The sequence below is a fragment of the Sycon ciliatum genome, chromosome 4 (assembly GCF_964019385.1).
Source record: "Sycon ciliatum chromosome 4, ocSycCili1.1, whole genome shotgun sequence".
Classification (NCBI taxonomy): domain Eukaryota; kingdom Metazoa; phylum Porifera; class Calcarea; order Leucosolenida; family Sycettidae; genus Sycon; species Sycon ciliatum.
This window is the reverse complement of record NC_088646.1, coordinates 28,422,721-28,444,290: the sequence shown is the minus strand read 5'-3', so window position 1 is coordinate 28,444,290 and position 21,570 is coordinate 28,422,721. Positions and strand designations below refer to the sequence as shown.

The 21,570-nt window shown below is 49.6% G+C and overlaps 2 protein-coding genes across 2 annotated transcripts; one reads left to right on the top strand and one right to left on the bottom strand.

Moving 5' to 3' along the window:
* Nucleotides 1-5,638: 5,638 nt before the first annotated feature.
* On the bottom strand, nt 5,639-9,926 carry LOC135815466 (uncharacterized). Its single transcript, XM_065328767.1, has 3 exons — nt 9,210-9,926; nt 7,441-8,363; nt 5,639-6,856 (listed from the first exon to the last, which is right to left on the bottom strand). The coding sequence occupies exons 1-3, from the start codon at nt 9,805-9,807 to the stop codon at nt 5,942-5,944; spliced, it is 2,436 nt and encodes an 811-aa protein (XP_065184839.1). The 5' UTR covers nt 9,808-9,926; the 3' UTR covers nt 5,639-5,941.
* Nucleotides 9,927-10,937: 1,011 nt separating this feature from the next.
* On the top strand, nt 10,938-15,705 carry LOC135815462 (uncharacterized). Its single transcript, XM_065328761.1, has 3 exons — nt 10,938-11,758; nt 12,287-13,200; nt 14,004-15,705. The coding sequence occupies exons 1-3, from the start codon at nt 11,128-11,130 to the stop codon at nt 14,916-14,918; spliced, it is 2,460 nt and encodes an 819-aa protein (XP_065184833.1). The 5' UTR covers nt 10,938-11,127; the 3' UTR covers nt 14,919-15,705.
* The last annotated feature ends 5,865 nt before the right edge of the window (nt 15,706-21,570 follow it).

Here is a 21,570-nt window from a genome sequence, read left to right as displayed (position 1 = left end):
TCTTTCTCTCTCTCTCTCTCTCTCTCTCTCTCTCTCTCTCTCTCTCTCTCTCTCTCTCTCTCTCTCTCTCTCTCTCTCTCTCACACTCACTCACTCTCTCTCTCTCTCTCTATCTCTCTATCTATCTATTTCTCTCTCTTTTATATCTCTCTCTCTCTCTCTCTCTGTTCCATGTAAACCATTCCTTCGGCATACCCACTACTACTGTAGTACAGGTATTCCTGAGGGCGCCATTGTAAGCGGTGCAGCAGTGCAGCGTCCCGGAACGCGTCGTGGTCGGATGAGATGTCGATAGCCACCTGCTGTAGTACATGTAGGTGTGGTGATGGCTTACTCTTGATAAATAACGTTACCTGACCATACAAGTGTCAGCTCGGGAGAGAGATAAAGTCTTTTCCAACTGCAAGATTGGCAAGAGATTGAACGACGTGTGTGTCATTCACCATGACTTCTGTTGCTTTCGACGTCGCGCTTGAAGTAAAAGGTCCTTTGCCGGGTTCGCACATCCGTGATACCACCACGGCATACGGTAACGTGCTGAGAAGCACAGCTTAGCCTGGCCAGCTGCTTGAGTTGAGTCCGAATAGGGTACGTACAGCTGCTGTACAGGTCAGTGATGGAAACGGTGCATTGACTGGCACGCTGCCATCACTTCAGTCCAGATAGACGCACACGGCGCACTACATGTAGTACTAGTACTCACACAATGCAATTGTCACTGTCACTGACTATGTAAGATCACACTTCCCACGCGAGGCGACATGTCCGTGTGTGTGATCATGGTGATACCCGTCGACGTCGCGTCGTTTTTGGCAGTTGTCACTCGTCAGTATGACTATGAGCTTGTACGTGTCATGTACATGTGCATGACATTGCACACAGCTGCAATCTGCACTAGCTACTTGTATCTTCTCGATTCGTAGTTCTATTCGGTGTCGACGTGGCTCGTTTGAGACTGCAGACTGCACTCATAATTTCCAATGTCCGGCATTTGTGCCCTACTCAACTGGGCAACCAGTCATGCACTTTGCGGTGAAACTGAAAGAAAAAGAAAGTTTTTTGGTTCTCATTCAGCTACACGGACAAAATGTACATCATACATGTAGCCTTGATGCATGACGAAGGTTACATAGTCAGCGTAGGTGATAATGATACTATACAATGACAGTAAATGACTAGTTTTTATACTGATACATGTACAGTGATAGTAGATACCACTGCAGTGCTGGGCAAAGAGTCAAGGATCTGTCCTCATGCATGTGTCACGGTGTATGTCAATGTCCGTGTCACTGTGGCTGGGAGTCAGTGCGCGTGTGAAACGGTGATGACACGGGACAGCTGTTTGTCAAGTAGAAAGACACTGATACTAGACTGTGCACAATGACATGTACTTGTGTAGTCTGTCTCAGTAGCCGCTTTGTAGCTGTGGAAGCAACATCGCCCCTGGCCCGGCCTGGCCTGGGAAGGCTGGGATCAAGTCATTGTGTCTTGTGGTTTCACGCCTAGGCTACAGTCGACATTGACTAGTACTAGACTGTTCTGTAGTCGGTAGTATCCGGAGGGCTAGTCACGCAGATAAGACGACTTACATGTACATACAGACTCAATGCATTACTTTTTGTCGTCGAGAAATAACAGTTGTGCTTGTGATCAGTCATGGTATGATGGCTGTCGACTGTCGTTTCGGAAGGAACACAATAATTATTACATTGTACATGTACCATGATTACAGGATCTAGATATCCGTACCTCGCGTTGCCCAATCACTGCCTCTAGGCTCTAGCTAGCTCTCTCACCCGATAGAGCTAGAGGCGGTGATGTGGATACATGTATTATTTCAGTGATAGAGCTAGAGGCGGTGATTTCATTTGGATATCAGTGATCTGGTGATGGAGCCGGGGGCGGTGATTTGGCACATCGCGTCGCGATCCAGAAATAAACAAGAGCTGCAACAGCGCTGCCCAGGTCCTGTGACTTGCGACAATGAATGACTGTAGTCGATCAGAGAGCAATGCCTGGCCCTAGGTCCTTAGGCATGCAATGCATGCAGTACTGTCTGTACATGCATTTTAAAATGCATGTACAGAAATTTGTCACCTTTATCAGCATGGTACATGGTACATGATAAGAGAGAGGATCAGGAGGTAGGTATCAAGTGTAGATCTACGAGTCGTACTTCAGTAGATCCGATGCAAGAAGGCTGAAGACTGAAGTCAGTGAAGAGGAACGCACAGGGGTCATGCGGCGCTTTCCGCAGGATACTCGAGCGCGTCGAGCCCAGGCGCTAGGCCGCAGTAGGCGATCAGGCCGGATAAGCATTCACCCCATGACTAGTCGACTGTGGCCCACGAACGCCATGACCTGATCGGATGACCATGATGACCTTCCACAGTCAGTAGATCTACGAGCACACAAGATGTACTACATCACAATGACTATGTAGTCTGTACATGTAGTACAGTGTACAGCTGTACTAGCAAGAGTCCATAATAATAACCTGGGGTTATGGACTCTTGCCTACTGAGTCTGTCGACTGTCTGTATACCATGGTATACATGTAGTAGTCATTCGGACTCATTCCCCGAATCCCCCTTCGCAGGCTTCGGGAACGACGATCTCTGTTTTTTGTAATCATGGTGTAGCAGCCGCGCCGCCCAGGGGGTCGGATTTCAGTTGCCAGCACGCTAGACTGTAGTGTAGTACTAGTAGCAGGGAGTAGTAAAATACTACTCCCTGCTAGTACTCAGTAGTAGTAGTAGTAGTTGCGGAAGGTCCAAAAATGCCGCGTGCCGACTCATCGTCTGGCCTGACTAGGCTGACCTGTACTACTGGAGTGTCAGGGAGTCTCGTGTCGCCTGTCGGTGGCGTGCAACTCCGGCTCTCCCTGACACTGTCTGTAGAGTGTAGTGTTACTGTATGTCGTGTCATGTCAAAGACTTGCCAGGTTGAACTAACTAACCATCGCATGGTACTATATTGGTAGACATCACGTCGAGTCGCATGCGCATATGCACACTCACTTCACAGCTGCGTGTGCATGCATGGCAGCACTAGCGGTCTAGCGCACGTAAAATCTACGCTGTAGCCTAGGTACAGCGCGGACGCGTGGACGTCGCACGATTTCGTCTGCCTGGTCAGCCACTCGCAAAGCCGTTATGACTATGTGCGTGCAAATCAAGTCAGCCGGCTACAAAACGACCAAGCGAGTGAGACAAGAGTTCGTCGTGGAAAAAAAAACTCGACATCGCGTCGTCGTACTGCACGACGCCTAGCTAGTGAGGTTCAGATAGCAAACGTGTTGTTCAGTTGTAGGAGTGGACGGTCTTGTGGTAGAATGTTTGCAAGTGTGACGCGCTCGCATGCTAATGGTTGCGAATCCCAGCGGTGTAGGACGGCGCTGGAAGGAGCGATCCAGGTCTGCTGTTGGGCTGTCAGCTGTAGCTCTCCTTATCCCGACCTTATTCTACTTTTGGTTTTGCGCTGACCGACGTGTAGATCTACAGCCTGCAAAGACGTTTTGGGCTCTGCGCCGTAATGCTGTCATCTGCGGCACATTACCTTCTGGGCACGAGGAGAGCGACGGAGATTGGACAAGTGCCCCGACAGCTCTTGGACTCTACCAACCGCATGGCGAAGGATATGATGATGAACAGCTTCCCGTAGTGCCCCATCAATCTCAAGAGGATGGACGAAGCCACCAGCGACGGCAACAGTGGGAGGCAGAACGGCAGCGACTGGTGAGTCTGATCAAGCGTCATGCAAAACTCCAGCAGGTGCACCGAAGTGGCCACTTTGACGCGGCCTCTTCTACTAGGCTTTTTAATTCCGTCGACGATTGGCATGATAGCGCGGCCGTCGCGCTGGGCTTGCGTTCCGTAGTGTACAGCTGTAAGCATGGCGGGTTCTGCGGCGGGCTAGCGGATAGGCTTCACGGCAGCATTGTCTTGTATTACGTGGCGCTAATGTCCAACCGATCATTCTTCATCGACTGGAAGAAGCCATCTCGTCTGGACACCTACTACACACCCCGTGCTTCTACTAGAGGCCATGGGAGGAACTTGGACTGGAGAATATCCACGTTGACCAAGCAGGAAGTCAGTGAGGAATTGACATCTTCCGAGCGTCGCTACTTCCAGCAGCGGGATGACACACCCGACTGTGACAAGCTAGTTGCAATGGCCCTGGATCCCAGTGGTCCTCAGATACTGCGTGTCACAACAAACCACGCCAAGGCCTGTGTCGCCAGGATCCTTCGGCGAGAATTGAGATTCCAGCACGCGCCACCGGACGCGATGGGCTTGGCGTTCCGTTGGCTGTTTGAGGAGTCTGCTCTTTTATCAGAAACTGTGAGTAGGGTGACCGTTGAGCAGGATTGGGATTCCAAGCACGGAATATGCCTGCACATAAGGCACGGCGGCAAGATGGGCGCCGACACACAGCCGGGTCAAGTGATCGAGGGAATCCGCCATCACGACATGGCCCCGTTCTGGTCGTGTGCCAAAGCAGTATCCAGTGGCGTAGCAAGCAAGCGAGGCGAGACGTCCATTCCTGGCTTCTCGGACAAGTGCCGGCCAGATGTACAGAAGTGGCTTCTAGTTTCCGATGATGACGCTCTCCTGGAGGAAGCAAAACTGAAGCTGCCGCAGCCAGCGTTCCTTTCACACACGCGTTCCCTGGGCCAAGTGCTGCACATCGACAAGCTGGGCCACTACCGCAAGACGCAGTCACTGGAGTCCACGCTGCACGGCGAACTGCGCGTTTTCGTCGACCATGCGCTGCTGCGTCGGTGCCGAGTCCTGTTAGCCAGTCACTCCTCATTCTCGCTGTCTGCAGCCGGCAGTAGCACGGTCCTGGAGCAGCTGTACCTGGTCAACAGGATGCGTCCACAGGCACACACGGGCGACAATGAACCCTGCTCTCAAATTCACCCGTACAAGTTTTGGTAGAACAGAGTTTACAAGGGTCAACCAGCCGCAGCATGGAGCAATCACAGGATGTGACCTGCCGTGACTATTCTAGTATTAGCCACGCTAGCATTGTGCAGCCAGTACATAACTGGTCAGGGCAAGTAGGCTCAGCAGGTGTGTCCGTCCTTATGGTGGACTCTCTTGAAAAGTTTTTTTCGTTCAGCCGCAGAGTGTACCATTTTGAGTTCTTGAGTCTCCTTATCGGCTTGACAGTGGCCTTGATCATTATGCTGTAGGCTATCAGCCACCTGTAATGTAGCAGCAGTCACAGTAACCAGCCTCTTGAACGTAGATCTTCTATTTACAGACACAATATTTTGATTGACAGATATACTTTATACTTGTTAGTTTATAGTCCATGCACCACTCCCGATCACATTCCAGATTCAATTTTTCCCTTCTTACTTGAAGAGAATGCTTCCAGTTTTCTACTCTTCAAGGCTGAAAAATCCAACTGCGTCAATTGTGATTTCCACCAAAATACAAGTGTGTGACAAGATCACTGTGGTACTTTACACCATAGTGACTTTCCTTACAGATATTACCCGAGGCCTTCAAAGCAATGCGAAGTATGTGGAGGAGCTGATAATACGGCGAGCGTTGGTTGTCCGCACTCAGGGCCACCCACACCGGTTCTGTCTCTGTCTTGCAGCCCAACACCATCACTAGTATAATGGTACTTCAACGTATCATAAATTCCATGACATGTTGCTAACTTACTACCCCTTGTAAAACACCTAAAATTAATGTAACCTCTGGCGTGTTTTTTCGCTTGCAAGTGCTTGCAATAACAAAGGAATGTCACCCGCCACGTAAAACATTCCCGGCAAACTAGCTTGAGAATCCATCAGACTGGACCATAAAGTAAGTTGACTCAAGTGACCCTAACTTACACGACTGTAGCAGGTTCTGAACAATAGAGCATGTTACTCGCACAAAACTAAATTACTAATTACCGTTGTGTCATAATCAAGTTACATAGTTGTGAAAGACCACACGTCACCTTGAAGGATATCACCTCCAGTAACCAACGTATCCACTTTCCAACAGTACTTCGTCTCGGGTTTCAGATTAGTCGGTAGGTAGTAGACATTCTCCCATGGTGGAAACGCACCACTCACCCAGAGATACTCACTCGTTGACTTGGGCTCGTGACCAATTTTGTTCTGCCTATTGTCTCCGTCCCGATCACGCTGGTGCGATGAAACATTGCACGAGGTCAGGAATGTAACCTGGCAAGATAGTGTTTGCAGAGCCATCAGCCACATCACAGAGTCGCGATCTGTTTTGACGGTAGTGCTACCGTGTGGTGGTATTGGTGTACTTGCTTTGTAGGCCTTCCGACCTGGAATCCAGTACTGTCTCCAGTGATCCAGACTGGGTGTATACGGCCCTACGCCACCATACTTGAAGAAGGATGAGTTCTTGCGAGGTCGAAAGTCTAGGTTGTCAGCGTCCATCACCTCTGTTCGGACGTCTGTCTGGATGTTGCCATACACTGTCCCGGGCAGTGGTTCCACTTTCTTGACCTTGCTGTGCCCACCACTGCCTGTACCGCCGTTGATAAAGTCGGCTGCATTATTTACAGTAAGCGTGAACTTGTTGATGGGCACTGGGTTGTCTCGGACGTAACCGTCAACGCAAAGGCTGCAGTTTTGCGCTGCAATCATCTCGGGTGTTTCTTTGTGCAGGTCGAATGCTAGATTGTGGCGCACAACGTGGTGATCTCCCTTCACCACCAAGCCACCAGAGTTCCAGGCAACGTTGCCCGACATCGAGCCATTGATGCCAATGCTGGGTGGCTGGCCATCGAAGCGCAGGCCGTACTTGACTGAGTCGTGCACCCAGTTGTTTGACAGGTGTGTGCCTGCTTGGCTTGTGGCCAGCACCTGTGCACAAGAGTGAGTAATCACAAGTTCTTGTGTTGGACACTGATTATAAGGCAGTCCGGGACTACTCTCACATCATGATATACCTGTATCATATCAATGCGCAGTTCAAACAGTGATTCCTTATAAAAATGATTATGCCCTGATCGACATATAAATCTGGCAATTTGCCAACTTCGGTAAAATCTACATTCGGAGCACTCTATTCCGGTTGCTCCGAGACCCATCACAAGCTAACCCATAGATAACCATGAACATGTTGCTGCACATACTCAGACAGGTGAAGATTTTCTGAAGAAACTCATAAATTGATTTATTGGATTTTTTTAATTGATTATTGACTTGCTTGGGTGGTGGTGTTCGTATGGATGTGGAAACTGGGTCTGACTGGGTCTTACGCAAACTGTGACATTATCATTTTAACGACTTGCTTCCAAGAAGTGGCTACTATGATGGGATGGAATGTTTACTAAGTGCGGTGGCAGGAATCCGTGGATTTAGTACCCGGGCGCAAAAGGTTCTAAAGCATTCATTCCACCCACTAGCTACTGCTGAATTTGAAGTGGCAAGTACTCTCTCCTTACCTGAATACCAGCACCATCGTGTTGAATGTCACCCCAGCACTGGCCAACGATGTGATTAAACTCCACAGTGGATTGCGGTGGTGGTCGATAGCCTGAACTTGCACCGTTCATGTAGAGAGTGTTGTGTCCAAAGTACTCGCCGTATCCACGTTGGTTATTTATAGTACCCACGCCACCGTCTGCAGTGATCTCGTCCGCCGCAGACCAATCATTGTAAGCAAAGTGGTTGTTGCTAAGGTTGCAGTGTCTACCCTGCACGGTCAGAGCAGGGCCATCCGTGTACATCCACGTACTGTTGTAAACTGCGTGGAAACCATGATCTCGATCGTCTCCGCCGGCAAACCATTTCTCGAGATCAGTGTCCACGTTTCTCACCATAATATCCGAGGAGTCTGGCTGGTAAAAGCGACTGCTGATCAATGTTGAAAGCGGTGGACTGAGATCCCGCAGCACTCGTTTGCTGGTACTAGGATAGGTGAATGTTACTGACGAGATGGTCAAATGATCAATGAACGTCGGTAGTGGATGCTCTGCAACGCTTGATGCCCATATTGTGGTGGCAAAGAACGTCAAGTTGGCAAGCTGAACGTAGCTACAATTGGTGAAGTTCAGAGCGTATGTCGACACTTTGCCTGTGATCTTGTGAATGCCAGGATAGCTGCCGTCTCCAGAAATGAGGTATGTCAAGTTTTTGACCCTATCATACAGCCACTCCGACGGCTGATCCAGAAAGTCAAAGTTTCCTTCAAGGTAGTACCGATCATCAGACGGATCGTCGTGCCGTTCTCCGGCCCGTTCAGTGATATTGTAGGTGAAAGTAGCGTATAGCTGCTCATGGCTAATAACAGTTGATGTGTATGTTTCAAAGCTGCCTGTGTTGAGCACTACCACGGCCCCAATGATGTCCATAGAATTGAATGGAACTGAGAGTTAACAGAATGCAGACAGACAGACATGCACACACATATACACGTATACACACAGAAGCAAGACACACGCACGCACACGCACACGCACACACACACACACACACACACACACACACACACAAACACGAACACAGGATGATGAGACTGGCGGCCAGGATTGTGTCTAGTCTGCTTTGCACCAGCACTCGTTCCAGCTTGGTGGCTAGCAGCTAGTGAAGACTTTCACTTCCCAGCTTCATACAGTGGTGAGTGAATGAAGTGCAGCAACAGGCACAGACCAGCCCCCCCCCCCCCTGTCTGTGCGGCCTCACATGTACATTGTAGATGATGTAGTACAACAAAACGCTGGGCTGTGCAGTGAACACGACTACCCATCCATTTCCCCATTTTACAGGACCCAAGGTGTCTGTACTGTTAGGTACCTGCGCCCGTACAGTATCCCCTTTTCCCCTAGCTGGCCTGCATGCACCCGTACTACGTCATTCTCACCTTTCGTTCCGTTGGCCTGGGTAGCTACTTGCGCACCCATGTTTGCCATAGCTACCCAGGCCCTTTATATTGCGTTGCCTCTCTCTCTGACTCTCTCTTCAGTCGAGCTCTCTCTCATAATGTAGTTGTTGCGTTGCGTTGCGTCTACCATAATAAAATGTTTCCCCCCACTCGTTCCTGTCGTCCGTTGCGTTGCGTTTGGGAGGATTGAGGCTTCAGAATGTCCAACAGTACCTTAGCATTCACTTGACCCATGTATGAGCAACAACAAGAGGACGATCAGTTTCTAATTCTAGTGCATGTAGTGTGGTTACCATACACGTATCTCCACACCCCTTAGTCAAGGCTTACCACCATAATCATGAGTGCGGTCATCGACCATTATGCCAGCAGTGGCGTTGCTGGTGTTCGTCGAGTGCGCCCAATTACTGGCGTTGAACACGCTCCGATCTCTCCATAGCGCGTCGGGCCATCTTGCCACTGTCTGCATCTCACCGTCCACGAACATTTGCCAGAAGTGAATCTGTGCAGGAGCCATATAGATCTGGCTGTGGAACGTGTACACGTCCCAATCATTATCAGCTGCCACAGAAACAGTACCGTCCAGCAGAACGTCGGCCTCCTCTCCAACGGCTGCTGCGATCACGAAAGGTTTCTCCTCCGTTCCATGCAGACCTCTAACGGGCAGCGGGTCTCCTCGGAATGGATAGCGCCCTGCATGTAGCCTACATTCATCACCTGCAACTTTCAATGAAGAAATACATTCGGAAAAACTCTTTCCTCCCACAGTGCACAGCTTTCCCTGCTTGGCTATGGCTTGTTCTTGGCACGAAGGGTCCGGATAGGCGTGATAAACCGTTGCCATCGATGGACCAATCCCGTAAAGTGCTTGCAAAGCCACTGCCAACACCAGCGGCGCGGCTGAACACCACCCCATTTTCGTCAACATGGCTGACGCTTGAATCAATGAACGGTACCTAAGTTACAGTAAGTAAGTAGTTAGTAGATAGCGTGACCTTGTAGTTGTAGATCAATAATTATTTTTGTGTCTCCGCTTGCATGTGAGGGACCACAATGATTTTTATGTAGTCCCTGCACAGTACACAATGGTAGATCTACATGTCAGCACTAGTAGACTACTGGAATGTGACAAACTGCAACTATTAAACTGCTAGAAACTATTATTTCAACTTTCAAGTGGTGGTGACGGATGATGACAATCCTAGCTTGGGCTTTGACGGCCATAGCCTCGACGGTCTACGGACGTGAACCTTGTTTTACTATACACCTGAAACCCCCTGACACCACTCTTACTTAGCCTTAGGCTTAGGTCCTATCGCTATACCAGTCCATGACCTTGAACCTTCCAAGCTGGAACTACAGATACTGAGATAGTACAGTAGTGGAAGGCCGGCTGTTGATTTCCGCCCTGGAGTTGGAGGTCAGAGCTACAAGTAGCCTCTGACTGCTTAAAAAATAATCCTGTTGCAGTAGTGTACAGCTACGACATAAGCACTGGGGTTGATCTACATCTACTCATTGAGTCATTGGTCACACTCACAGTGATCATGGAGATCGCGGTGTTCTCTACGAATAAAGACCGAAAGACAACGACAGGAATTCCCGAAGTAAATCCCCACACTGGACTCTGGAACCTAGCCGCGCTTTTCCGGTCGTCGCGATCCGGATCGACAGCATACGCAGCAGATATTGTGGACATACATGTATAAATACTAGACAACAAATCCTCAAGCTTTGATGTCCTGATTATCGTGTTTGTCTGCTGTTTTCCCACGCCATGCACCACGAACACACGTGCTACAATCAATGAATCATGCACATGTCAGCCCGTCCTCGTGACAGCGAAGATCTTCTTGCTGTCTCAGTGTCGGCCATGCCTTTTTGCTTTTGCTACAAAGTACAAAATGACATTACCGGTATATGTAGATCTACATGTAGGTTGCAGTCAGAATGAGCCGCATAACAGGTGGCGCTATTATTATGGTAAAGAACCAGAGTCGACTTATCTCGAGAGCTGACATGTCGACAGCTAACACTAACAGTCTGTCCACCCTCAATGGCTTTATGGAGGGCTTGAACCCACTGTCACGATGCAAAGACATGCAGTAGACCTACTCAGTGCATTGTGGTGGACCTACACAGTCACTGAGTCAGTGTAGATCTAGCATGCAGTAAATCAGTGAAGGAACCCGAACTATTACTTGGTCCAAGATAAATCTCCGTCAGACGGGATGGGAATGTCTGGGCCATGAAGAGGATGGCTGGGCAATCGATCGGGGCAGCATTGTCATGCTCCCTCCTTCACCAGTCTCTTCTCCTCCTTCCCTCCCTCCTCTGCGTCATCGTATCCTTGACTGCTACAGCGACGGCAACAGTTTATCACGCTTACCCGGACCCTTCGTGTGAAAAGCCAGCTTTAGTTGACCAGGGAAACCTCTGCACTGTGGGAGGAAAGAGTTTTTCCGAATGTATTTCTTCATTGAAAGTTGCAGGTGATGAATGTAGACTACATGCTGGGCGCTATCCATTCCGAGGAGACCCGCTGCCCGTTAGAGGTCTGCATGGAACGGAGGAGAAACCTTTTGTGATTGCAGCGGCACCTGGAGACGAGTCTGAAGTTCTGCTGGATGGAACAGTCCCAGTGACAGCCAGCATTGATGACTGGAATGTTTATGCACTGCACAGTATGATCTATGCGGCTAAAGCTCAGACGGATTTCTGGCAAATGTTTGTAGATGATGTGATGCAGACGAATGCCAGATGGCCCAATGCACTGTGGAGTGACTTGAGTGTATTCAACGCCAGCTACTGGGCACAATCAGCCAATACCAGTAACTCAACAGCGGGTATTATGGTGGACGATGGCAGGCATGGGGAATGTGAGTCCGGCACAGCCTCATCTAACAGTGACAGTAACAGTAGTTATTGCTTGTAGAGCGTTGAATGGGGAATGTGTGTACACGTGTATGGTCGTGTGTATGGAGAGGGGGGGGGGGGGGAACTACTTCGAAGTAGAACACATGTGCAGTTAGCCGGTGATGCAGTGAAGCATAGTCTTGAGCTATGGTAGTATGGGTGATTTGATGGGGTTTCTGACTATCTTCACGCAAGGGCCGAGGGTTGCTATGGGAATCAGAAGAATGCACACTACATGGCTAGAGATGCATTCCGACGCTGCTAGAGATACACATGTACTGCGGTGCGCTGTTTGGTTTTGCCAGGTGATGCTCTGCTGTGAGTATTTCTCATGACGTACTTCGAAGCAGCTTGACAATGGCATACCTCGAGGGGATCCGGCAGATTCAACGAAATATTTCCGTTGGTGCTTGCATGCACTCACAATACATGACGTACATGCTTACAGTAGTCTAACTGGTGATATCATGTTCTCCTTGTGTTTTTTTCAGTTCCTGTCTATGATATGGACGGCGCAGTAGCAGTGCTCAACACTGGCAGCTGGGACACCTACCCTGCTTTGGTGCTGGGCCATGAGCGTGGGTATGCCTCGTTCACCTACAATGCCACTGGCCAATACCATGACTCACCATCAAAAAACCGATACTTCCTGGAGGGAAAGATGGACTATGTCGATACCCCAGGTGAATGGTACTACAACGTCACGAGCGGCATGGCGTACATGATCCCCGAAGACGGACGCGGTCCCTATCTGCACAAGATCACGGGCAAAGTGTCGACGTACGCTCTGAATATCACCAACTGCAGCTACGTTCAGCTGGCCAACTTGACGTTCTTTGCCACCACAATATGGGCATCAAGCATCCGCGAACAACCCACACCAACTTTCATTGATCACCTGATGATACACTCTGTGAACTTTAGCTACCCTAGCTACAGTAAGCGAATGCTACGTGATGTCAGCCCACCGCAGTGGACCCTAATCAGCAGCCGTTTCTATGATCCGACATCATCGGATTTGATGGTGAGAGATGTCGATGACATGGATTCCGAAAAATGGCATGATGGCAAATGGGACGACCGAGATCATGGTTTCCACACAATATTCAACAGTACGTGGATGTACACGGACGGTCCGGCTCTGAACGTACAAGGCAAGAACTGCAACATCAACAACAACTACTTTGCTTACAATGATTGGTCCGGCGCGGACCAGGATAAGGCGACCGGCGGTACGGGGACGATAAACAATCAACGTGGATCTGGCGACTTGTTTGTACGTAATACACTCTACAAGAACGGAGCAATGACTGGGTACCAGCCACCTGTTGCCTCCACCATTGCATTCAACCGTATTTCAGGACAATGCTGGGGTGACATACAGCATGATGGCGCAGGCATACAGGTAGGAACGATGTGTGTGTGTGTGTGTCACCGCGACAAGTACATGTGCAAACTTGATAGGACGGCATATGTTTCCAGCCTCAATTTCAGGGCTGAGCCACAATAATCATAATTATAAGCAAACCCGACATGCAAGCATGGTGCATAGGTCAAGATCATCATGTCTTTGTAATGCACTACTGTAAAAGCAGAAGTTTTCGGTGGTGTTTTATTTTCGGTAACTTCGGTGCCGACAATTTTTACCGAAAATAAAACGCACCGAAAATTTCAGTACAACCGATACTGTATACAGCACACTTACCTGGAGAACTGGTTTTACCGAAAATTTCCCTCTACCGAACCGCCGATTTTGGGGAATACCGAAAATATGACACCACCGAAATTTTCTGCTTTTACAGTATATAAAGCACCCGTGTGGGCTTCATCATTGAGCAGCGGGTCCCTTGATGAGATCCCAGTCCTGCTCTTCAAGTAGTACGTGTATAGTAGGCATGTACTTGAGCAGTCGGAACATGAAGAGGTAACTGCATACTTTCCAACTTTGAACAACAATCCAGTCCAAGTGCCTGTGGACAGGACAGTATGATAGGTCGTGTAGAAGTATACCAGGTACATGTACACCATTATACATGAACATACAATTATTTTATAAGTGCATTGTACATAGGCCATTTGCAATGAGCCAACAGGTCAGGCAGGTAGTCACAGCCCATGCAGAAAGTACTGGACAGGTTGCTTACGTCATATACTGCCATGCACGTTGAATCAGAACTTCCTACCTATTTGTCTCTGTTCACACTGCAGGTTCAGACTCCATACCAGACGCACACAACCCTATCATACAACTGGGTTCATGACTCGGTGAAGTACGGCATTCGCTTTGATGGACAGCCGCCGCGTGTAGGCACGTCTGCGACCCTGTCGAATAACGTCGCGTGGCACTGCGGGGGCCTGATGGTCAAGGGAGACAATCACACAGTTGAGCATAACATGGCGTTTGATCTGTACAAGGACGTGGAGACCGCGGTGGCGGCACAGAACTGCAGCATATGTGTCCTGGGCTATGTTCGCGACAACCCGGGACCCATGAACAAATTGACCACGACCGATCACAATGTCGCGGATTTCATCAACGGCGGGACCGGTAATGGCGGCCAGAGCAAGGTGAAGAAGGTGGAGCCTCTTCCCGGCTTCGCATCTGCCAACGTTCAGACTGATATTTGGGAAGGCGTGTTGGATGCTGTCAACTACGACTTCCGCCCCCACAAGAACTCATCTTTCTTCAAGTATGGTGGTGTCGGCCCCTACATTCTTGCAGGAGATCGCTGGACACAATACCTGATTCCAGGTCGGCAGTCCTACAAAGCTAGCACCCCAATACCACCAGACGGTAGTACCACCGTCAAAACTGATCGTGACTCTATGATGTGGCTGATTGCACTGAATGCACAGGCCAGTCGGGTGACATTCTTAGCATCCTGTAATGCTTCATTGCACTCACACCCGAAGGAGGACAGACAAGAATGGAATAACATTGGTCATGAGCCCAGACCTACAGAAGATCATCTATGGTCGAGCAGTCCAATTCCATCACCAGAGAATGTCTACTATCTACCGACTAGTTTGAAACCCAGGACAAAGTATTGTTGGAAAGTTGACACATTAATGCCTGGAGGTACTATTGTTCCGGGTGATGTGTGGTCATTCACTACCATGTGACTAAACTATTTACTTACACTAAGTGAGGGCCTCGGTAACCTACAGTCCTCGCCAGAAAAAATTGAAATCCCGAATGAAAAACTAACGCTGGGCGCTACACAGCCCTATAGCACCACCGTGGCACACACTGGCCTGCACACTTGAGTACGGTGCTGCTCTATTCATGAGGTCGTACTTCTGTGGCCAGAACTGTCCATGTATAATAAAAAAAATATTTAGTACAATCACATGTGCATGTTTACCGTTGACAGCGTAACATCAGACCGTTACTAATTGTTAGGGCCAGCATCAAGCCTCCGCTTCTGCTCTGGAACAGGACCTCTCCGGCGTTATTCTATGAATTTATTAGTTGGAATTTTGCGGGCATGTAAAGTGCCAACAATCAAGCACTGCCAATTACTGGGCATGTATGGGCCAGTCCTTGATACGTGTAAGTTTTCAAAATCATCACTAATAGGGGTGCACCAGAGGCTTATCATATTAGAAGTCACCGCCGGCTCGGATATTTCCGGCCAAACTTCTCTGCGTTACACAATTCACATCATCATACCCGATGATCTACAAGCTGATGCTTTTTTCTTGTCATCCATATTAGTTATGAAACAACACTGTCGACCTGTGCCTGCATCATGCAGGAGAAGTCATTTCAAAATTAATAGTTTGTTGTCTGAGGATTGGCGGATAGCCATGAAACCGGCTTCGAGTTACAGCTTAATTCAGCCTAGTTCCATTGCCAACTTGTGTCATTTCAAACAGACATCGTGCTCAGACCCCACTCGAAATCCAAGTCCATGACCGTGTTATGTTACACCGATACTGTGTATGTAGTTTCTATTGCCAGTACCCGGCATAGTCTCGTGTTGTCCCTCTGAATGTTAGAATATCTCCCATTTGTTCAGCACTGCCCTTCACCTACAGTAAGTCCTTGCACAACTGTACCAAGAAGTCAGGAATGACGTAATTGTGCTTGATTGTCAACCACAATTGCGTCATTACTTATCGAATAATCATACTGGTGGATATGCTAGTCATCTATAGCCAGTTTCTATATAGCCTTCAGCTTGTCAGTCTGATCAACTAGCTATTTGAGCCTCATCAAGCCATGAAATAAAAACGGTTTCAAATACAACACAGGAAAAAGGTAGTGCCGGGATGTTAGTGCATACTGGGTATGGTGATACTGTACTTTGGGTATTGGGTTGGTAGTATGTCTTGCACTGAAATTCAATAAGCAGTGTAGAAACATCGTGCGCATCATGTGCATGTGGGACTGTGTTAGTTTCAGGGATAAGTTATAACGCTATTACAGTATTAGTGCAGAGTGTGTCGGTTACTGGTGGCACATTTAGGAGGCTTTCGAGTATCATGGCAAAGTTGCTAGTAGTAGTTAGGTAATCACGGCCATGATGACTGGGGAGGTACTTGGCACAGTCTAACATCGGCACATAGAGATGTCGTGCCGGACATACACAATACCGATCTCAAGGCTACAACATATACATTCGCATTGCCGTAGTAACCCCACCAGGTCATCAACCAATATAGTTGATCCAAGTATCCATTCAGCCACACACGCTCACCTTGGTCATTCGAATAAGGTTGAGAGTCACTATGATTCCAGCTCGATTCAAGAGTGAAGGTCGAAGGAAGGTTGGTACTTTTGATCAGAAGCAGCAGGGGTTATATGATAACAAAAAGGATCGAGTTAGACAAAGGAGTAGCAAAGGCGGGAAAACCCAACCAATCAGACCATAGAGAGCTTGTTGCTATGCAGAATTGACCAATGGGAGAAGACAAGGAGAAATGCGTATTAATTATGAATTAACTAAACAGCCAGCGTATACGATAAGACAGTTAGCAGATACAACATCCCGCGGCCCATGCATTGATAAAAGTGACAAGTAGATACAAAAGACAACTGCCGTACAAACGCGCGCTCATGAGGGGAACACGTTCACCCAACATGTAAACTAGTACCGGCAGAGTAGTTAGTTCGTCGTACAACCCGGGGAAGTTTGTCGTACAGCCCGGGAGAACCCGTCAGCTGCCGAGGCCGATATGACATCTCCCCGGCCTTCTGGGAGATTGCGTCCCGCAATCCTTAGCCGTACTCCAGTCGTTGGGGTGGTCTCCTTCTTCGAACTGGACGGTTGACACCAGCCGGTGCTACTGCAGCGTTAGCGGGAGGCAACGGTACTCCTTGAACTGGACGGTTGACATCAGCCGGTACTACTGCAGCATCAATGGGAAGTAGCTCTACTCCTCCAAACTGCTCGTCACGGCCACCTGCTCTTTCCGCATACAACAAGTCTGTGGTATCAGGCGTGTAGGAGCTCGGTTGTGGTGACGCAGTTCTGATCGGGTTCCTTGTCGGAGATGAATTTGACGCTTCCTCGCGTACAACCGTAGCGAGATGTGTTGGGCGTACACGACACTTCTTCAAGCGATTCACGTGCACAACTTGACATGTAGCCGAGTCTGATCCCATATCACGGACGCGATACACAACATCAGACAACCGGTTCAAAACCTTGAACGGTCCCTTCCATAATTTCGCCAACTTGGTGCTGGTTCCAACCGGAACAGCAGGTACCAAGAGCCATACCAGACTTCCTTCCGCGAATTCCACCGACACAGCCCTATGATCATAGAGATGCGCCTGATGTCGATGCACTGCACCGAGCTTGTGCCTCACAATCGTGTGCACATCCGCCAAACGGGACCGCAATTGACGCACATACGTAGGTTCATCCAACTGTTCAGCTGGCGGTAAACCATACGCAACATCTTGCGGGAGACAGAACTCTCTGCCGAAGAGGAGATACGCCGGCGTGTACCCTGTGCTGGCTTGGGTGGTAGCCCGATACGCCATTAATGCTGCGGGTAATTGGACATCCCAATCACGCTGGTCTCTCTGAACATAGTGTGAGAGCAATCGCTCTAACGTCTGGTTAAACCTCTCTACCAATCCGTCACCCGACGGATGGTAAGCCGTTGTCCGCGTTTTCTTGATACCAAGCAAGCCGCAAACGTTCTTGAACAGTTTCGAATCAAAGTTTGCACCTTGATCCGTATGCAAGCTATCCGGTGCTCCAAATCTGGACACGAATTCGCTCACAAATACCGATGCAACAGTCGCTGCATCCACCCGTTTCAACGGATACGCCTCTACCCACTTCGTGAAGTAGTCCACAACGACCAAAATGTGACGCCATTTCCACCTGAAGTCTCAGGCAGTCCTGGAATCAAATCCATAGCCACACGTTCGAAGGGATACCCCGCCCAGGACACCTGTAAGGGTGCCCCTTGTCCTCGACCAACCGGTCGGGAGCGTCGACAACATGACGTGCACGTGCCGATCCAATCTTCAACGTCACGACTCATTCCATGCCAATAGAACCGAGTGCGAAGCTGGGCAATCGTCCGCTTCATACCCACATGACCAAGGAAATCGTGATACTCCTTCAAGATTTCAGTCCGCAGATCAACTGGGATCAAAATCTGAAAACGGTTGGGCGCTGAAATCTCAGGCTCAACCCATTCCCTTCCAATCACTCCGCCCTTCACAGAAAGATGCTGGCGTCCCCGCCAGTACTTCCTCAAAGTCGGACTGATTCCGGTCAAGTCAGCCGACTCGCCGTCATCCATTAGCCACTCAAAAAGCTGCCTGAGGTCAGGATCAGCTTGCTGGTCCCATATGTCCAGTCCCTTCGCTGAACCAAGGGTCCAGGAACGGTAGGAGCCACTTCTGTAACATTCATCACAGGTTTGGTCTTCTGTCTGGACCAGCCATCTGCGTTCGAATGAGCCTTGCCCTTTCGATATTGCAGATCATACTCGAATTGACTTAGGAACTCCAACCACCTGGCGACAATCGGCGCTGGTTCTTTGAAGTTGTCCAAATGCTGCAATGCTTTGTGATCCGAGCGGACCAAGAAGCGCTTGCCGAGCAGGTAACACCTGAAGTGATTAAACGCCCAAACTACACCCAGCAATTCGCTTTTGGTAGAAGCGTACCTGCGTTCCGATGCAGATGTCAATCGACTAGCAAAGGCAATGGGTCGTTCGACCCCCTTCTCATCTTGCTGTGACAAAACAGCACCCAATCCCGTACCACTGGCGTCAACATCCAGAATGAACCTCGGGGCATCAGGTCCATATTGTGGATATGCCAGGGTTGGTGAAGAAGTCAACCGACTCTTCAACGTAGCAAATGCCTCTTCACACTCCTCGGTCCATACGAACGCATGGCCTTGTTTAGTCAACTGAGTGAGGGGTTTAGCAACATCCGAGAAGTTCGGTACGAACCTTCGATAGTAGCCACAGAACCCCAAAAATGCCCGAATTTCCGCTACATTCGTAGGCTGCTCCCACGTAGCCACGCGGTGAGTCTTTGCCTCATCAGTGCTCACACCCTCTTCCGAGACCACATGGCCCAGAAAATCCACCCTCGTACGCAGCAAGAAGCATTTGGATGGTTTTAGACGCAACCCTGCGTCCAATAGCCGTTCAAACACCGCCTCGAGCCGCTCTAAGTGTTCATCAAAAGTCTTTGCAAACACAATCACGTCATCGAGATACACGAGGCAAATCTGCCACTGTAGCCCACGCAAGACAACACTCATAAGTCTCTGGAACGAGCTTGGACCGTTACACACACCGAACGGCATGACTGTAAACTGGTAGTGCCCATCTGGAGTGGAGAAACCCGTTTTCTCCTTGTCTTCTTCTGCCATAGGCAGCTGATGATAGCCGGAACACAAATCCAAGGTGGAAAAGTACTTCGCGCCACTCAGCGCGTCCAACGTATCATCAATCCGTGGGAGAGGATATGGATCCCGCTCCGTAACGGCATTCAATTTGCGATAATCAACGCAAAATCGAGTTGAGCCATCCTTCTTCTTAACCAGCACTATTGGCGAAGACCAAGGACTAGTAGAATCCTCTACTACCCCTTGTTCCTTCATGCCCTTCACTAGTTCACGGGTGGCTTCCCTTGAATTCCAAGGCAATCGCCTAGGAGCCTGGAAGATAGGACTTCTTCCCTTGGTGTTAATGTTGTGGTGTTGCACAGTCGTGCGACCCAATTCAGCAGAGTTCATCGCGAATACCCTCCGGTAGCGACAGACGAGATCACGCAAGCGTGCCAATTCCTCATTCCCAATTGACCCTTGCCCACCAGGCTGAACACGAGACGTCTCCCGGTTCGCCTCCGCTGTGCCCTCACCAGGTTCATAACCGAGCTGCAGCTCGTCATCCCCCGACACAGACTTCCCACTCACAGGACCTTCTAGTCCAATGTTGAGCGCCGACCATAAGTCTTCGGAACTTCCCGAATCCCCCGTGGATTCCATTCCTATATGATCGCAATCATCCTCGTCTTCGCCCATGACACTCATCACGGCTGAAATAGGTAGCAGCTGTCCCACTCGGGCACCTCTTCCTAAAGATACTGACTCCTCTGAGCAGTTCAATACCCGAACGGGTACACCTTCATCTGTTGGACAAACAACCGCTCGTGCCAACAAAACATCCCCACCATCGATCAGACAGCCGTCTGGTTCGGTGATGCCACATGAAGGAACATCCTCCTAGTTCTCGATAACGGCAGCCACCGTCATCTCACAGTATGGAGGTATAACTACCCTATTCTTCAATCGAAGATTATGGCAGCGTTGTGATGTTCCCACCGTTGAAACTTCAGCCTTATCAGCCTTGAAGTTCAATTTCCCATCATTCGACGTGATCTCGCAAGGTATCTGCGATAGTACATCCCTCCCAATCAGGCAATGATACCGCAACCCTCGAATCACCTTCATCTCATGGACACAAATAGCATCCTGTATTGCCAAACATGCAGCGACCGTGCCACACACATGCAACCTCTGACCATCCGCACCGCAGAAGCCAGTCGACTTCTCTGGTGGTTCCAGGTCGCCCAACATGTAGCCCAACTGCTGCGAGAGGGTCTCAGAAATTAGACTTACTGAGGAACCCGTATCTACCAGTAACTCTACTGGCAGCCCATTAATCCTTCCCTCAATCATCATACCTCCGTGGCTTTCTGCTGCCCTGCTCAAGGCAGCGACCACTTCAGAGTCATTCTCTAGAGCATCCGAGACAATCGCCTCAGTTTCTGGACCCAGCACAGTTTCTTGATCGCAGACGCGGCCCGCCGTCTCGATCAATGCCCGTTTCCCGCCGGTCGGCGAGATTGGTACTCCCTTCCGGGTTTCATCAAGTCTGGACAGTCAGCTCTTCTGTGTCCCATTCGGCCACAGAACCAGCAAGTCAAACCCCTCGATTGTTCAGGCCTATAGTGGTCAACTCTGTCCACTTGGTCCCCTCTCCTGAATTGTTGGTTCGGCCTAGGAGGGTGGGCAATCCTGTCCACCTGATCACTAAGCTTCTCCACCAACTTTGCCAACGACTCCAACGTAGGGAGCTCTGACGGTGCAACCGCAGCCGTCACCAATTGACGTGGTACGCCATACGCATCGTCCATTCGGCCGTGCGTGCCCTCGTTCCCCCACACCCTCTCCAGATGGTTAGCCATCTCGATCGTTTCCTGCACCGTTCGTGGTGCATTTTCCTGTAAGCGCAATCGCAACCTGTCAGGAGTCATGGAATCAATGAGCTGATCCCGCACCAA

Excerpts from the sequence above, each read along its gene's own strand:
- LOC135815466 (XM_065328767.1), bottom strand. The coding sequence starts at position 9,807 with ATGTTGACGAAAATGGGGTGGTGTTCAGCCGCGCCGCTGGTGTTGGCA. Across the intron at positions 8,364-9,209 it reads CCGCACTCATGATTATGGTG|TTCCATTCAATTCTATGGAC; the intron begins GTAAGCCTTGAC and ends GTTAACTCTCAG. Across the intron at positions 6,857-7,440 it reads ACGATGGTGCTGGTATTCAG|GTGCTGGCCACAAGCCAAGC; the intron begins GTAAGGAGAGAG and ends TCTTGTGCACAG.
- LOC135815462 (XM_065328761.1), top strand. The coding sequence starts at position 11,128 with ATGAAGAGGATGGCTGGGCAATCGATCGGGGCAGCATTGTCATGCTCC. Across the intron at positions 11,759-12,286 it reads CGATGGCAGGCATGGGGAAT|TTCCTGTCTATGATATGGAC; the intron begins GTGAGTCCGGCA and ends TGTTTTTTTCAG. Across the intron at positions 13,201-14,003 it reads ATGATGGCGCAGGCATACAG|GTTCAGACTCCATACCAGAC; the intron begins GTAGGAACGATG and ends TTCACACTGCAG.